Genomic DNA, 16,980 nt, shown 5'->3' on the forward strand with positions numbered 1-16,980 from the left:
AGCATTTGCACTTGAGTAGATTTTTATAAATGTTTATACTGTAATTCTAAGCAGCCTAAGTACCAGTTGTCTAGAGGATGTGGGAGCTTTGCTACCTCTATGGAAAGTCATACTCATACAGGCCATACAACTTTCTTTTTTTTTCATGTACTGACTTGAATCCTTCCATGCTTAATATACACCTCTACAGTTAAATTTAGTGCTTGGCAGCTTCTTTATCTCTAAGACATGAAAACATATATTACATGTACTTGCCTAAGAACATCATGTGGATTAGGAACTTACATCAGCTTTCCCTAAGGTATATAATGTTTCCAAGATCTTGTGATGAAGTAAATATTCCATACATGGCCCCGTCTCTCCAAATTCCCGTTCATTTTCTTCTTGTACTAAGATAACTAACATCTGTTCCAGATGAGATGGAATATTTGTATCTGTCACCGGGGCTTTATCATCTAAAAAATAAAGACATTCATCAAGTATTCAAACATTTTTAAATTGTACATTTGCACCTAAAATACTCTTTGTATTTCCCTGTTTCTATTCAGAGAAAAATCTGAATTGTTCACACGGGTGAGGTTTATATCTTATTCAAATACAATCTATATTCTGAAAGATATTCTAAAGCTAATACTCATGCATAATAATTCAGAAAAGGAACCATTTATGGGGTATGGAAATGGAAACATGATCAGAAAAAAGAACAAATAACCTCAGAACTTTGTATGCATTTATAATTTAAAAAAGTTATTTCAATTAGCCAGTTCAGAAGATCTAAACTTTCAGTTCAGTTCAGTCACTCAGTTGTGTCCAACTCTGCGACTCCATGGACTGTAGCACACCAGACCTCCCTGTCCATCACCAACTCCTGGACTTTACTCAAACTCATGTCCATTGAGTCAGTGATGCCATCCAACCATCCTATTCTCTCTTGTCCTCTTCTCCTCCCACCTTCTATCTTTCCCAGCATCAGGGTCTTTTCCAATGAGTCAGTTCTTTGCATCAGGTGGCCAAAGTATTGGAGTTTCAGCTTCAGCATCAATCCTTCCAATGAACACTCAGGACTGATCTTTAGGATGGACTGGTTGGATCTCTTTGCTGTCTGAGGGACTCTCAAAAGTCTTCTCTAACACCACAGTTCAAAAGAATCAATTCTTCGGCACTCAGCTTTCTTTATAATCCAATTCTCACATCCATACATGACTACTGGAAAAACCATAACCTTGACTAGACGGACCTTTGTTGGCAAAGTAATGTCTCTGCTTTTTAATATGCTGTCCAGGTTGGTCATAACTTTTCTTCCAAGGAGTGTCTTTTAATTTCATGACTGCAGTCACCATCTGCAGTGATTTTGGAGCCCCAAAAAATAAAGTCTGCCACTGTTTCCTCATCTATTTGCCATGAAGTGATGGGACCAGATGCCATGATCTTAGTTTTCTGAATGTTGAGGTTTAAACCAACTTTTTCACTTTTCCTCTTTCACTTTCATCAAGAAGCTTTTTAGTTCCTCTTCACTTTCTGCCATAAGGGTGGTGTCATCTGCATATCTGAGGTTATTGATATTTCTCCCAGCAATCTTGATTCCAGCTTGTGCTTCATCCAGCCCAGCGTTTCTCATGATGTACTCTGCATATAAGTTAAATAAGCAGGGTGAGAATATACAGCTTTGATGTACTCCTTTTCCTATTTGGAACCAATCTGTTGTTCCATGTCCAGTTCTAACTGTTACTTCCTGACCTCCCATCTCTTGAAGAATTTTCCAGTTTCTTGTGATCCACAGAGTCAAAGGCTTTGGCATAGTCAATAAAACAGAAATAGAAGTTTTTCTGAACCTCTCCTGCTTTTTCAATGATCCAGAGGATGTTGGCAATTTGATCTCTGGTTCCTCTGCCTTTTCTAAAATCAGCTTGAACATCTGGAAGTTCACAGTTCACATATTGCTGAAGCGTGGCTTGGAGAATTTTGAGCATTACTTTACTAGCGTGTGAGATGAGTGCAATTGTGCGGTAGTTTGAGCATTCTTTGGCATTGCCTTTCTTTGGGATTGGAATGAAAACTGACCTCTTCCAGTCCTGTGGCCACTGCTGAGTTTTCCAAATTTGCTGGCATATTGAGTGCAGCACTTTCACAGCATCATCTTTTAGGATTTGAAACAGCTCAACTGGAATTCCATCACCTCCACTAGCTTTGTTCATAGTGATGCTTCCTAAGGCCGACTTGACTTCACATTCCAGGATGTCTGGCTCTAGGTGAGCGATCACACCTTCGTGATCATCTGGGTGGTGAAGATCTTTTTTGTACAGTTCTGTGTATTCTTGCCATCTCTAAACTTTAGGTCTCTTTATACAAAAATAAGTTGGCCTTGAATGTTAAGCTGAATAATGCAGGATATGCGGAGAGGACAGGCTTGGTTTTGATCACTGCTACATTGCTTTGTGGGCTTCCCAGGTGGCACTAGTGGGAAGAACCTGCCTGCTAATGCAGGAGACCTAAGAGACATGGGTTTGATCTCTGGGTCAGGAAGAGCCCCTGGAGAAGGGCATGGCAATCCACTCCAATAGTCTTGCCTGGAGAATCCCTTGGACAGAGGAGCCTGGTAGGCTATAGTCCACAGAGTTGCAAAGAATCAGACAGGACTGAAGCGACTTAGCATGAACATTGCTTTGTAATATTGGGAAGTCAAGACTTGAACTGCCCCCAATTCATCTCCAGATCTGAAAACATGAAGAGCCCAAAAAAAACCCTCTATTGAAAATTTCTGACATCTCCTCTCATCAGCAGATATCTACTCCCAAAGTAAAAGCTGCTTCTCAGGAAAATTCTTACAAAATACTGATTTTTTTAAAGTAAAAATTAATGAATACTTTTAACATAGTAAAAACACATGGTTTTACCAACCTAAATTTATTATATAAGGGTTAAATTACTATTATAAAATGTGAAGTGTTATAAAATGTTTAAATATAAAGTGTATTAGGGAATGACAAGTTTTTTTACGTCTCTATTGTTCTTTGCTTAGTACTGCTATAGCTTGTGCAATACAATCCTGGTCTGCTGTGTATCTGATGATATAAAGCTCCGTCTGTACACTTACACATGTATGTGTATATATACACACACAGACTAAACCATAATACTAAAGGCTTATGGAGAAAACAAGGCAAAGAGAAGAGTCACTTTTGTTCCCAGGAGGACGTATCAAATACGACTGAGTATGGGATAGTATTAAGAGCATGAGTCCTGGACTTGGACAACCTGGATTCAAGCTTTGGCTCTGTCTCTTTTAGCTGGGTGACCTGGGCAAACTACTTAAGCCTCAGTACCAACATCTGTGAAATGGAGCTGATCAAACCAGTAAGTGCTACTGTATGATTTCAACGAAATAATGTGTGTGAAGCCCAGTGCCTTAGCACACAGTAAGAATTCAAAGAACGTTAACTTATGATGTCTCACTTCATTTTCTTCTAAAATGAGTAGCCTAGGGCTAATAAAAGATGGTGTGTAATTTTATTTGAAATTTACTTTTTACAAGTATTTTTTCACCTGTTTTATATAAACATTCCAGGAAAGAATGAATATTTAAGCATGGTTTGATTACACATATTTATGGAGAAAAACAGTCAAAAAGACCTTTTTTTTGAGAAATAAATGAACTATTAGCTCAACTTGACAGGATTAAAATCCGAGCTCCCTAGAAGATCTAGTTTCTGCTGTCCACTCTCACCATCCTAAACCATGTTTAGACCCCAGGGCCTTTGCATAAGCTATTCCTTCTACTGAAATGCCTTTGCCCTCCTTATCTACCTCAAAAGTTACTGCTCATCCTCAAGCCCGGGGTCAGACCCCGCCTCCTAGTTTTCTCCCTGCTTCCTTCTCTCTCTGTGCCTGACCCACTTTTTTGTCCCATACTTTATTGTAACATATACACTTGCTTTTGCTATGAGATTGCAAAAAAAAATCATTTACAGCAAGAACTTACAGGCCTTCCTTTAAAGCATTTCCTTAAGACTATGGAGGGGTGAAAAACTCACAAGGGTTAAGAATAGCCATTTTTTGAAAAGATTGCTTCTGTCAAAAACCTTTTCTATAGATGTGCCATCTAAACATCCAAATTGAGGTGAAAATTACACTTCACATTTAAAGGTGTATATATAGATAGTTTGCTATCACTTATTACATAAAAATGAGGAATTTCTTACTTTTAAAGAATTATCTATGACCCCACCAGCCTGCCAAATCAACTTTTTGTTTCTTCATGTATTCTTTCAGTTAAAAAAATATGTGTTCAATCTGCACATCCACTAGCGTTGACCTCTATATTCCTTAAGGGAGCCCAGAGGCTTATGGAGCAAGGCTACTACTCTATTTCCTATTTCAGAGGTTGCCAAACTTCAGCTCAGGGAACAAACCCAGCCTTGCCATCTGCTTTAATAAAGTTGTACTGGAACAAAGGAATGCTCTTCTTTTAATGTATTATGGAAGGTTGCTTTTGCACTGTAACAACAGAATTGAATAGTTGCAACAGAGACTGTATGGCCTACAAAGCCTAAGATATTTACTGTCTGACCCTTTACAGAAAAACTTTGCCAAACTTTGACCTAATTTATTCACATTTCCCCATATTCGCTCTTCAGCCTATTCACTAAGAAAGACTGAAGCACAAAGAAGATAACTTCCAAAGACGTCCACACCATGTCCACTCTTTTCCTGCATTGACACCCATATGTTTTCCTTTCTGCCTTAATTTTATGGATGTGAGCTGTCCATAAACCTATGAAGGCTAAGCCTTCGCTAATGCACTAGGATCCCATAACCCACTTGCCAACTTAAGGATATGGCTCAGAAATTATCTCCTATGACTCTCGTCCCACCTTTCCTTCTCTACCAGCTCATTCTCACCAAAGTACAAATGGAAGTACCTTCCATCTTAAAAAAAAAAATTAACCCCCCTACCCCCACCCAAGGCCACTTCTCCCTGCGGCTGTTGATCTGTCTCTCAGCTCTCCTTTCCACTAACACTCCTCAAGAGAGCGGTCTTCACACACCATCCAAATATGTTCTCTGTCCATTGTCTCTTACACTTTCTCCAATCAGGTCTCCTCTCTCTTTCTTGCTATTAAAAGGGCCCTTATCAAGGCCACTGATGAGCTCCTCATGGCTGAATCCAATGATCCATTCCTAGCCTTCATCAACTTGACATCATTAGACACTTTGATCCTTCTCTCCACTTCCAGCTTCAAGAACACCATTCTCTCTTGGCAGTCTGGCTCATCACTGGCAAAAGCAAAATCTCCTTTGCTTGCTGTCATTCTCATTTTCCTAATCGCTGAACACTGAGTATGAGGGCTCAGTTCTTGAATACTTTTTTTCTTCCTTCTGTCTGTAGCTATCCCTGGGTAATCTCAGCTAGTCTCATGGCTTTAAATCCCACTTAAGTGAAATGAAAGTGAAGTCGCTCAGTGGTGTCTCTCTTTGGACTCTTTGGTCGTGTCCGACCCCATGGACTGTAGCCTGCCAGGCTCCTGTGTCCATGGGATTCTCCAGGCAAGAATACTGGAGTGGGTTGCCATTTCCTACTCCAGGGAATCTTCCCGACCCAGGGATCGAACCCAGGTCTCCCGCATTGCAGGCAGACACTTTACCCTCTGAGCCACCAGGGAAGTCCTACTTACATGCTAATAATTCTCAATTCCATGTCTAGTTTATTCCTCCACCCTAAATCCCAGATCCCTTTTTCTTACTGTCTGCTTGACAATATCCAGCTGCACATACAATGGGTGTCTCAAATTAAACAAGTCCAAAATGTTCTCACAAACCTGCTCCTCCCGGAATCTCCTCATCCCATTCTCCATGAGTGCTCCTTCTATTATTCCAACTGCCTAAGCCCCAACATTTGGAGTTATCCTTCATTCTTATTCTTTCATACCCAATATTCAATCCATTAACAACTTTCTTTAAAATATACCCAGAGTACAATCACTTCTCACACGTCCACCCTGGTCTGAGCCACCGACATTGCTCAGACCATTGCAACAGTCCCCTGTTCTACCAACTTCACCTCTGCACACTTGCAATCTAAGTTTCTTGCAGAAGCCAGAGTGATCTCTTTAAAGCCGATTATGTTACACCTCTGCTCAAAACCCTTTAAAGGCTCCCCATCTTAGAGTAAAAGCCAAAGCCCTCGCAATGGCTTCAAGGCCTTGGGTGAACTTGCGCCCCTCCCCTGTCGATGTCATCCCCTCCCATTTCTCTCCTTGTTCACTTTGTTCCAGCCACACTTCCTGTGGTCCCCAGTGCATGCCAAGTGCTGCACCCTGCAGCCTCAGGGAGTGTGCACTGAGCGCCCTCCTGGATCTTTTCCCTAGACACCTCCAGGCTTGCTTCCTCCTTCCTTCAGATTCAGCTCAGAAGTCACCTGGGGTAATGAGGATTTCTCTCATCTTAAAGAGCCGTCTGTCTCCAATGGCTCTGTCCCCACTCCCCAAACACTTCCATCCCTTTCAGCCTGCTTCATTTTCTCCTTAGCACTTATCATCCGACACACTATGAGAACTTGTCTATTGTTTGCTTCCTCCTAATCAATATATCTCGGAAAAGGGAATGGCAGCCCACTCCAGTATTCTTGTCTGGAGAATCCCATGGACAGAGGAGCCTGGCAAGCTACAGTCCATGGTGTCTCAAGAGTCGGACATGACAGAGTGATTAATACAATCAATATATCTGGGCTTCCTGACTGGCTCACTGGTAAAGGATCAGCCTGTCAATGCAGGAGACGCAGGGTTCCATCCATGGGTTGGGAAGATCCCCTGGAGAAGGAAATGGCAACCCACTCCAGTATCCTTGCCTGGAAAATCTCATGGACAGTGGAGCCTGGTAGGCTACATAGTCCATGGAGGTGCAAAGAGTCAAACACAATTTAGCAACTAAACAACAACCATCAACATACAAGCTCTGTTAGGACAGATATTTTGTCTATTTGAGTGGCATACCACCCAGTGCCCAGAACAACACTGACACACAGTGGGTGTTCAACAGCTGTATTTTTGAATGAGAGGAATGAAAATAAATTGCTTATAAGTTTCATGCAAAATAACTTTGAAGAGTAGTTTGTATTTTAATATTTCATAAATTTTCTGTTTAATTAATATCAGCATGGTTTCTTACCTGAAGTCTCTATATAGTAATGGGTAATTGCCTTCCAGTGGTAAACAAAATCTTCTTGTAAAGGAAGAGAAGGTGCAAGCTATACAAACACAAACAAAAAGACCACAACAATTAAGAAAATGGCATTAAAATTTTCATATTAAATATAACTGTATTTTTCTACTAATGATGCAAAAGCAGCATATAAATAAGGAATGAGCTTTAATTTGATTCTGTATGTCAACTATCAAGGAGAAACAAAGACAATGTCAAATCCAAGAAAGTAATATAATTTATTAAGAAAGAGGAAAAACACATTTATCAGTGTTATTAGTAATTATAGTATTGGGTTTTTTTTCTCCTTCCCTGAAAGTAGTTACTATACATGACTTCAAAAGTAACAGAGTTCAATGAAAACACACACTATTCTATTACTAAAGTATCAGTAAAATGAATTATTGATAACCAGGGATCTTTGTACCTAGGACTTTGAAATGCAAAACAGTAAAGAGCTGCTATGTAACAGTTACACATCACCACTACTAAAATACATACCAAAGTCAGCCCTGTAATCAGAGCAAAACTGTTCTCTATTTTCAATGACATACAAAAGTCAATCTTTTCTTTTTAAGCCTAGATTAGGCAGTGCATATTTTTAGCAAAATGACCACAGGAACAAGACACTACCAATTTAAATTCCACAAAGTCAAAAACGTCTCACATTTTTGATTTTGAAATTTACTTCAGACGTTTTAAGGCCAAAACTATATCCCTTCAACCATCTCATTGCAAACTTAAAAGTATTTTAAATGGGTATTAAACAGATAGAAAAAGATTTGGATGCACCTTTACAATATTTTCTGTTCTTTAAAATGAGTGACAGAGAGAGCATGCTCTCCCAGTCCTAGCATTGTCAATAAATTTTCATCAGAAAGTACAGCTGACCCAGTTTTCATAATAGCAAATAGGTTTCCATTTTGGGAACCTCAACTATGGCAGTGTAATCTCCCATTTTCACAGATTCATCTAAACAGATGACCTAAGAGGTCATGTTACTTCTGAACTTCTACTTGTTCCATTTTGATTGGTTCTCCCATAAAGACCTCAAAGTTCAAAACCCTTCAAAACAATTTCCAAACTACTGAGTAAATTATAAACATTGGTCATGATATCTAAGTGTTTCAATCCAGAAGATGAAACGTAATCAGGAAACAAATGGACCTGAAAAATTTTCTGCAATCATCAATATCTTTCTGCCAACTTTTTCATCCGTGCCTATTCACACCACTCTGATAGTACTGCATTAAGAGAATGTAAATATTCATCTCATTTCCAAATAGAAAGCTATGAAAAAATTTAAAGACTTTAAGATCCTTAACAATGGAGTTAAAAATCTTTGGCATTACTATACTTCAGGAACATGGAGAGAGAAAACTCGTGGGAGACTGAGAAAAAAATTAGAGAAATAAGAAAGAAAGAATTAATTTGGGAAAATAATCTTCCTGAAACTTTTAGATTAAAAAGTCAGTTTTAATCAGCTACTTATTTTTAGAATCTCCTCAAAATATACAGAATTTCTCTTGTGTTATAGACCTTTTAATACACTAGCTTTATGCAGTATTAACAAGTGTTATTAATCAATTAATTCTGTATTAACAATTGGGACAAACCCAAATGAAATTTGGTGTTTCAAAAAATGTACTGAGTTTGTTAAGTGTAAATATTACGCTTTGTTTAATTTTTCCAAGGGAATTTCCAGGGTATATCACTTTCCCGGAGAAATCTGGCCAGACTTCCTGTCGAGGGCACAGTCCTTTCCACACGTGCTTGCGGCATCCTCTCCCTGACTGCCGGCTCCCTCTCTCCCAGCCCTGAGCCCATGCTGGTGACTGTTGAGTTATCCATCTCCTCCACCAGACTGTGAACTCAGTGAGTTTACAAAGATTATATCATCTTGTTCATCACCGAACCCCCAGTTTCCAAGTCAATGATGGCGCATAGTAAACACTGAATAATGTTTATTGAGTGAATACAGGGCAGCTGCTGCCATTTAGTGAGTAGGTACATGCCAGGGCTTCCCTGGTGGCTCAGCTGGTAAAGCATCAGCCTGCAATGCGGGAGACCCGGGTTCCATCCCTGGGTCGGGAAGATCCCCTGGAGAAGGATATGGCAACCCACTCCAGTACTCTTGCCTGGAAAATTCCATGGATGGAGGAGCCTGGTAGGCTACAGTCCATGGGGTTGCAAAGAGTCAGACACGACTAAGTGACTTCATTTTTCTTTCACTTTTATGTGCCAGGCACAGTGCCAAAGTTTACACTTACATGTGGCCTTAAATTCTCACAATAAACTCTGACTTTTCCCAAACTCTTGTCAAGACTTAGAGCCATTCACTGACCTGCAGAAGGCAACACTACTGGTAATTAAAAACCTGGAGTTCTTTCCCCAAAATACCTACCACACAAAAGGACCTACCTAGCTGATAACTCCAGAGAAGGCAATGGCAGCCCACTCCAGTACTCTTGCCTGGAAAATCCCATGATGGAGGAGCCTGGTAGGCTGCAGGCCATGGGGTTGCGAAGAGTCGGACACAACTGAAGTGACTTAGCAGCAGCAGCAGCAGCTGATAACTCAGATGAGAAGTAGTGTTCTCAGAGCCCTGCCTGCAGCCTCTCAGGCATCATCAACATTCCAGGCCCAACTCTTTTAAATTGCTTCTTCCTCCGGGCAATTTTGTGACACCCCCCACCTATCTCTTCTGCTGCTGTATGTCCAGCTCAAGTCTCACTTCCTCCAGGGAGCCTTCCAGTCCTAAGTGCTTGCTCCCCTCCTCCTACAGAACGCACTGACAGAACAATGATCCAAATAGTAACAATAATGATTAACATTTATTAAGCACTTACTATGTGCCAGGCACTGCATTAAGTACCGGTCATTCTAATTTTCACAATTCTATCAGATAGGTCTAATTACTTCCATTTTACTGTGAGGGAAGCCAGCTGTGCTGCAGCCCATGGGATCCCAAAGAGTAGGACACGACTCACTGACTGAACAACAAAAATGAGGAACTGAAACATACAAAGACTAAGTAAGTTGTCCAGTGAACAAGTAGGGGGCAGAGGCAAGCCCAGAACCCTGCTCTGTCTGGCTCTAGGGGCCAGGCCACAAGCTTGGGCACGGCTTATACTTCAACCTGTGCGTCTGTTCTGCCTACCAGTGCAGTCTCACCGTGAACTCGCACTGTGCTTTCTTGATGGGCTCCTAAAACGTATGCTGCGTGACTAAAGGATGACAGTTAAAGAGCACTTGCTGGAAAAGAATACACTTAAGAAAACACTACCTACGTTTCATTTGACATTTTAATTCCTACTGCAGAGTAGATTTTTAAGGAATTGCTAGTTTCAACAATCATCATTAAATCTTAATTATAATTTTACAAGAAAATAATAATGCATCCAAATTCTGAAAGATGACTTACCTTGAACTAACTAGTTAAGACAGATAAAACATTTTTTCCTGACATTGCCCTTTTATCCTCCTGGAATAAATCTGCCTTCAAGGATGGAACTGACTGGAATTACAAGATATTAGTCCCTGGCAGACTACCTCACACAGACTAAGGCCCTCAACAAATACTGAGTTGTACTAATGGAAGGTGTTTTATTTATCCTTTGGAGAAGCTGGGCTAAAATGATCCACCTCAGAACTAATTAGATGAGAGGCCTGATTTCAGACTTGTGGCAACTAGCTAATTTCCTGACTCTTACTAGCCAATCATTTCTATCCTGAAGGAAAGCTGTCATTTCTGAAAAAGGACGCAAGAGTTACATTACAGTTTTTGTTTTCGCTCAAGGTGTGAATTCCTCTCCTAAACTCAAAATGTAGCCTATCAGATTAATAACACATCTTCAAGCACTGATCTTTGAAAATATCTTAGTTGTATGTCATCCTTTTAAGTAGTTAACAGGAAGTGAGAAGAAATCATTAATTAAACAATAAGGACAACTCTACACCTAAACCCTATTTAAATGAATGTGTATCTGGTTGACCCTAAAAAACACATTTGAAGATGGATCCAACTGAATCAAAAAACCTAGAAAATAATAATACCAAAATGGTTGAGAAAACATTACAAAGATTCATACAGTGACACAATTGAAAAAAGGTCATGTCAGCATCTGTCTGCAGGATTATCTCCCTTCTCTGAAGAACCCTGATAATCGTAATTGCAATGCTATATCAGAAAATACTAATTGGGCAAACAAATTAAAAGGAGGATAGAGAAAAGCTAATGAAATGAACTGAGGAATGGTAAGATTAGGCCATAGAAAAAAAGTCAAGCAAATAAACAGAAGTGAATAAATGGAAACCAATCTTGGGCTAGGGAAAAAAAAGATATTCTTCAAATAACACAAAGATGGCTTATTCAGCATTACATATGGATTCATTTCCAAGAGAATGGTAAAAGGGAAAAGAAAAAAAAAAAGTACACCAAAAATTTTTCATCACATTTAACTGCCTATCAAGGTAAACTAGTAAGTATCACAATTGAAAACATTAATGCTAAGTAAATAAAAACATTACTTTTCTAAATGCAGTGCATTAACTCCCAGGGGCAGGTGAATATAATCCACTTGTTTTCTAACCTCAGCAAAGCAGACAACCTGGATATTACAGAGGCAGAGTCAGACAATTTACACGGATAATTTGGGAGATGCTAACATACACAATTATAAGAAGATAATGCAGACAGAAAACACAGGCCTCAGGACAAAAATGAGTCTTTACTGTGAGAGCACTGAAAGCCATCTTTCTTTTTCTAAGTACTTATTTCTGTAAATATCGGCCTGAATTAGTATAGAATATAAATGATGTAATAAATTCTTATCCCCAATTATCTCAGTATGAAGCTGTATTCAGTGTCAAAAAAGTAAATGATTCTTGATATTTTAAGTTAAGGAATAATATAAAATGTAAATATCACTGTTTTTTATAAATTTTAATTGAATTCTAAAAGTAAGGTGCTGTAGCTGGTGTATACGCAAGAAAGAAAAATTAAAAATTGCCTTAGAGTCTAAGGCTATCATCTCCCTCAAGAGCAATACTGCTCTTCATTCATGAAAAACCGTGTCTTGCCTGATTTGATACATTCCTTTTCTCAAGAACCTGTAGCAGATCTAAAATGACTCAAAACATTTCCCACACAGCACTTAAAAACTGTACAAAAGTCTTCCATTACTGAGTTTTAAAGATCCATTTTATTTTTATCTGGCCGTAAAAACTGTTATATTGCAAATTGTGTGTTTTCCCCCCTTAAAGTTATGTAGATCTGAATGTGCTATGTCACCCAAAAACTAAACACAGAAAGAGAATGACATTAACTAAACACAGAAAGAGAATGACATTTCTAAAACTAGCCAAGTAGCACGTCTAGCAAAACTGCACTTGTTAAGAACTTCAGGGTGCATTTTTCGATTTGGGCAATTCTGCCAGCCTAAGGTAAAACAACCGAAGTAAAGCAATGCGACCCCTTATCACTGAATCAGCAGGAAGACACGTTCTTATGAGTTACTTCTCTTTTAGTAGTGTTAGATTTGAGTGCTGTCCCCCTGTGCTGGTGTCTGAAATCCTCAAATCGGGGTACAACTGCAGGAAAGACGAAAAGCGTCCAGGAAAGGAAGAGAAGAAAGGAAACAGATGGTCCTGGTGCTGGGTGAGGGCTTGGAAAATGTCTAAAGCACACTCGATCAGACCTTCCAAATGCATTTCACACCGATCAAGGAGATCCAGCTGAGTCCGGCCGCCCGGCCCGCGAGAGCAAAACCTGGCTAGATTACGAAACCGGTCGGGTGGGCTGCCTCCCTGCCAGAGCCGCGCCCCCCGGCAAGAGCACCCCGTCCTGCCCGCCCCCCCCCAAACAAAACAAAACAAACCCAAATAGTGTTAGGCCGTTTCTTTTGTCTCGGTCAACGCTGACCACTTTTTGAGGGAGAAGGTTAACGGTCAGGGAGTCCGGGGGAGCGCCCCAAGACCTTGCCAGGTGCTCCCCGACTCCCCTGGTCCCATCGGAGGAATCGGACGACCCCCGATCCGGGCCGGGAGCGGTCGCTCCTCCCGGGGACTCCCGCCTGCCCTCTTAGAGCGAGAAAAAGGGCTCCAGGCCGGCCCGGAGCAGGAAGGAGAGCAGGGGATCCGCTCAGAGCCAGGCCCGAGGCCCCCGGCGCCCCGACGACCCCGCAGCGCCCGCCCCGGGCCTCGCTCCTTCGCGGGGCCGGGGACGCCTAGGGCCGCCGGGCCGAGGCCGCCAGGCTCTCTCTGCCCGGGGCCGGCGGCGGGGAACGTAGGCCGCCGCCATCCCTGGCCTGTCGTGCGCTCGCAGCCCCGCGGCCTTACCGCCTCCACGGCGTGCTGCAGGATGGAGGTGAACTTGGAGAACATCTTGTCCCGGGACTGCAGCAGCTTCTCCCGGGACGACCTGGAGAGCTCCTCGATCCGCCGCCGCCGCCCCTGCTGCGGCTGCCGGGGCCGCTCCAGAGTGAAGGCCGGTGCGGGGCAGGGAGGACGAGCAGAGGGCCAAGGCGGGCCCGGCCCGGCCGCTTCAGGTGTGAGCGGGCGGCGCGGCGGCTCCGGCGGGCGCGGCGACGTGGCGGGCGGCGAGGAGGGCGTTCCGCGCGGACTCTGGGCCCGCGACGCTCCAGCGGCGGTGGCTCCGGCTTCGGCTCCGGTTCGGGCTCCGGCCCCGGCTTGGACACGGTGGCAGCTCGGCTCGGGTTCCTTCCGCCCGCTCTGCCCGCCGCGGCCTGTAGGGGGCGCCGCCGCGGCCTGGGGAGGCCCCCGCCAGGCCAGGCAGACCCTGCGGCTGGGCGGCCGGACGCCGCGGGGGCGGGAGAGGCACCCAGAGGCCTCGGCCGGCCTGGGGTCGGGAGTCGGGCCTGGGCGCTGCTGCCTCAATCTCCTGCCGGCACACCGTCATGCTTACGTTTAAAAAATATAGCCGTTCCCACTGCGACTTGTTTCTCCAGTGGAAGTAAATGCCGATTTTGTAGGAAAATGAAGCCATATATGTATGTGAAATTCAGAGGTTCGTCTTTTAAGGGCAGATTTGCAAGACCGGCAAGAAAAAACACAGTATTCCCAAGGCAAACAGGAACGGTGGGTTTAGATGCTAAGAATGAGAACAAATCAACGAAAGCAGATGAAATGGCTTTGCTAACCGTAAAACTTTATTATTATTCTTATTGTTGTTATTATTTATTCAACATTAAAACAGGAAGCCCCAGATTGACGAATGGTAAGATGATTCAGTTATTAGTTTGGAACATTTGATGGAAAATGAATTCAGGATAGCATTTTCTATTCAGTTCATCAGTTGATTCTGGGAAACATCAGTGAGGGAAAAGAACTGAAAGGGATTCTAGGAAGTGCAAAGGACAGATAAGTGGAGCTACAGTGTAAGCACTTGGATGGAGGCTTCTTTAAAATAGTATGCAACAGTATATTCAGCAAACCTTGAAGAAATACCACTCGGGCTAGTAAAGTTTAGGTTGGGTTGATACAAATTATGAAAATGTTCTTATCCTGGAGAACTTTGTTTTTGCTAGGATTGCCATTTTATCAAAAGGACCATTAAATTCTTGATGAGGGTGGAGACAGTGCTGGACAGCCCGTGCTGAAAATTTATATTTGTAATTGAATTAGTTGAGCAGGGGAAAGGCAGAAAAGATAGCAGCAGTGCAGAATGATGTTTAGGGCCAGTCTCTGAAACTGGGTAGCCTAGATTTATAATCTCATTTCTGCCATTCACTGCAGCAAGCTGTTTAACCTCTTTGTGCTTTGGTTTACTCGTCTGTAAAATTCCAGCGGGGGGCCGGGGATGGGGGTGTAGGGCCTGGGGGGTGGTGGTAATACCTACCTTCATGAAGTCGTATGAAAATTTTTTAATATATGTAAAGTAGTTTAACATGTCCAGTCTGCAGTAAGCAATGCATGAACATTTGTTATTAGTAACCAGTTCAGTTGCTTAGTCATGTCCGACTCTTTGTGACCCCATGGACTGGAGCACATCAGGCCTCCCTGTCCATCACCAACTCCTGGAATTTACTCAAACTTATGTCCATTCAGTTGGTGATGCCATCCAGCCACCTCATCCTCTGTCGTCCCCTTCTCCTCCCACCTTCAATCTTTCCAGCATCAGGGTCTTTTCATATGAGTCAGTTCTTCACATCAGGTGGCCACAATATTGGAGATTCAGCTTCAACATCAGTCCTTCCAGTGAATATTCAGGACTGATCTCCTTTAGGATGGACTGGTTGGATCTCCTCGCAGTCCAAGGGACTCTCAAGAGTCTTCTCGAACACCACAGTTCAAAAGCATCAATTCTTCAGTGCTCAACTTTCTTTATAGTCCAACTCTCACATCCATATGTGACTACTGGGAAAAAAAACCATAGCCTTGACTAGACAGACCTTTGTTGGCAGAGTAATGTCTCCGCTTTTTAATATGCTGTCTAGGTTGGTCATAACTTTTCTTCCAAGGAGTAAGCGTCTTTTAATTTCTTGGTTGCAATCACCATCTGCAGTGATTTTGGAGCCTCCCCAAAATAAAGTCTGTCACTGTTTCCACTGTTTCCCCCATCTATTTGCCATGAAGTGATGGGACTAGATGCCATGATCTTAGTTTTCTGAATGCTGAATTTTAAGCCAGCTTTTTCACTATTAGTAATAGTGTAGTATTTAACAAAATAATAGGGCCAGAAATCAAGATTTAAGGAGACTTTTACTAGTCTTGTCTTCTTTTCTCCCATTTTTGTTACCTCTGTCCTTGGATATCAGGTAAATTTGACCTTAATTTCCTGTACAGTAGCCTCCAGAATGCTGGAGGCAAATTCTGTCATTCACTGAAAATCAAAACATGCTCCTTATCAAATTCTAGCTAATCATGTCTTCTTCAACCAAGAGTACATGCTGTTTATTATTATTATTATTATTATTACTCAACAGTTTAAGATGGTTAGTCATATTATTAACTATAATTATTTTCCTGACCTAATTGTCATACATTTATATGGTATTTTGTATTTTCATAATACCTCACAACCACTAATTGTATGAAGAGGTCTATTTAAAGCAGGCCTACTTAGAGTTGTTTGTATTTGAAGATGCCTGTCTCTGTACACTTATTGTAAGTACAATAAAATGTATGTTTTGCTCTAGATTAATATCAGTATTTACGATGATTCATCTATTCAATATGTAGGTTCCAAACATGCCAGTGAGATAGAACTATAACTGAGCAGATACTGTTACTTATTGCTATCCTAGAATGGCACTAACATTATCACAAGCCTTTATTCATGGGCAGAATTGGACCCACCTCAACAGAGTAGCTTATAATTTAAGAAAGCGTAACAAAGGCTTCTCTGGGTCTCCAAAACACTTAGATGTGGGTGCCTGAAATTATTCAATTAGAACTTTCGGAACTTCTCTGGTGATCCAGTGGTTAAGAATCCTGCCTTCCAATGCAGGGGACAGGCGTTCCATCCCTGGTCAAGGAACTAAGATCCCACATGCTGCAGGGCAAATAAGCCGGCATGCCAACCAGAGAAGCCTGCACGCTGCAATGAAGACCCAGAACAGCCAAAAACCCATTTCTTTATTCCTTTGGCTTAAGGCAAATGAGAAATTTAGTCCCTGCTCAAATTAAAACCAGAGAAGGCAATGGCACCCCACTCCAGTACTCTTGCCTGGAAAATCCCATGGATGGAGGAGCCTGGTGGGCTGCAGTCCATGGGGTTGCTAAAAGTCAGACACGACTGAGCGACTTCACTTTCACTTTTCA

The 16,980-nt window shown here is 42.0% G+C and overlaps 1 protein-coding gene across 1 annotated transcript in view; it reads right to left on the reverse strand.

The window, feature by feature from the left end:
* Positions 1–13,886, reverse strand: part of FAM160B1 (family with sequence similarity 160 member B1) — a 37,721-nt gene extending 23,835 nt beyond the window's left edge. The window contains exons 1-3 of the mRNA XM_027528533.1: positions 13,537–13,886; positions 7,165–7,243; positions 286–455 (exon numbers count right to left, since the gene is read on the reverse strand). Coding sequence (XP_027384334.1) covers positions 286–455; positions 7,165–7,243; positions 13,537–13,581 — 294 coding nt within the window. The 5' untranslated portion in view covers positions 13,582–13,886. The remainder of the gene's footprint in view (positions 1–285; positions 456–7,164; positions 7,244–13,536) is intronic.
* Positions 13,887–16,980: the final 3,094 nt, after the last annotated feature.

The sequence above is a fragment of the Bos indicus x Bos taurus genome, chromosome 26 (genome assembly GCF_003369695.1).
Source record: "Bos indicus x Bos taurus breed Angus x Brahman F1 hybrid chromosome 26, Bos_hybrid_MaternalHap_v2.0, whole genome shotgun sequence".
NCBI classification, from domain to species: domain Eukaryota; kingdom Metazoa; phylum Chordata; class Mammalia; order Artiodactyla; family Bovidae; genus Bos; species Bos indicus x Bos taurus.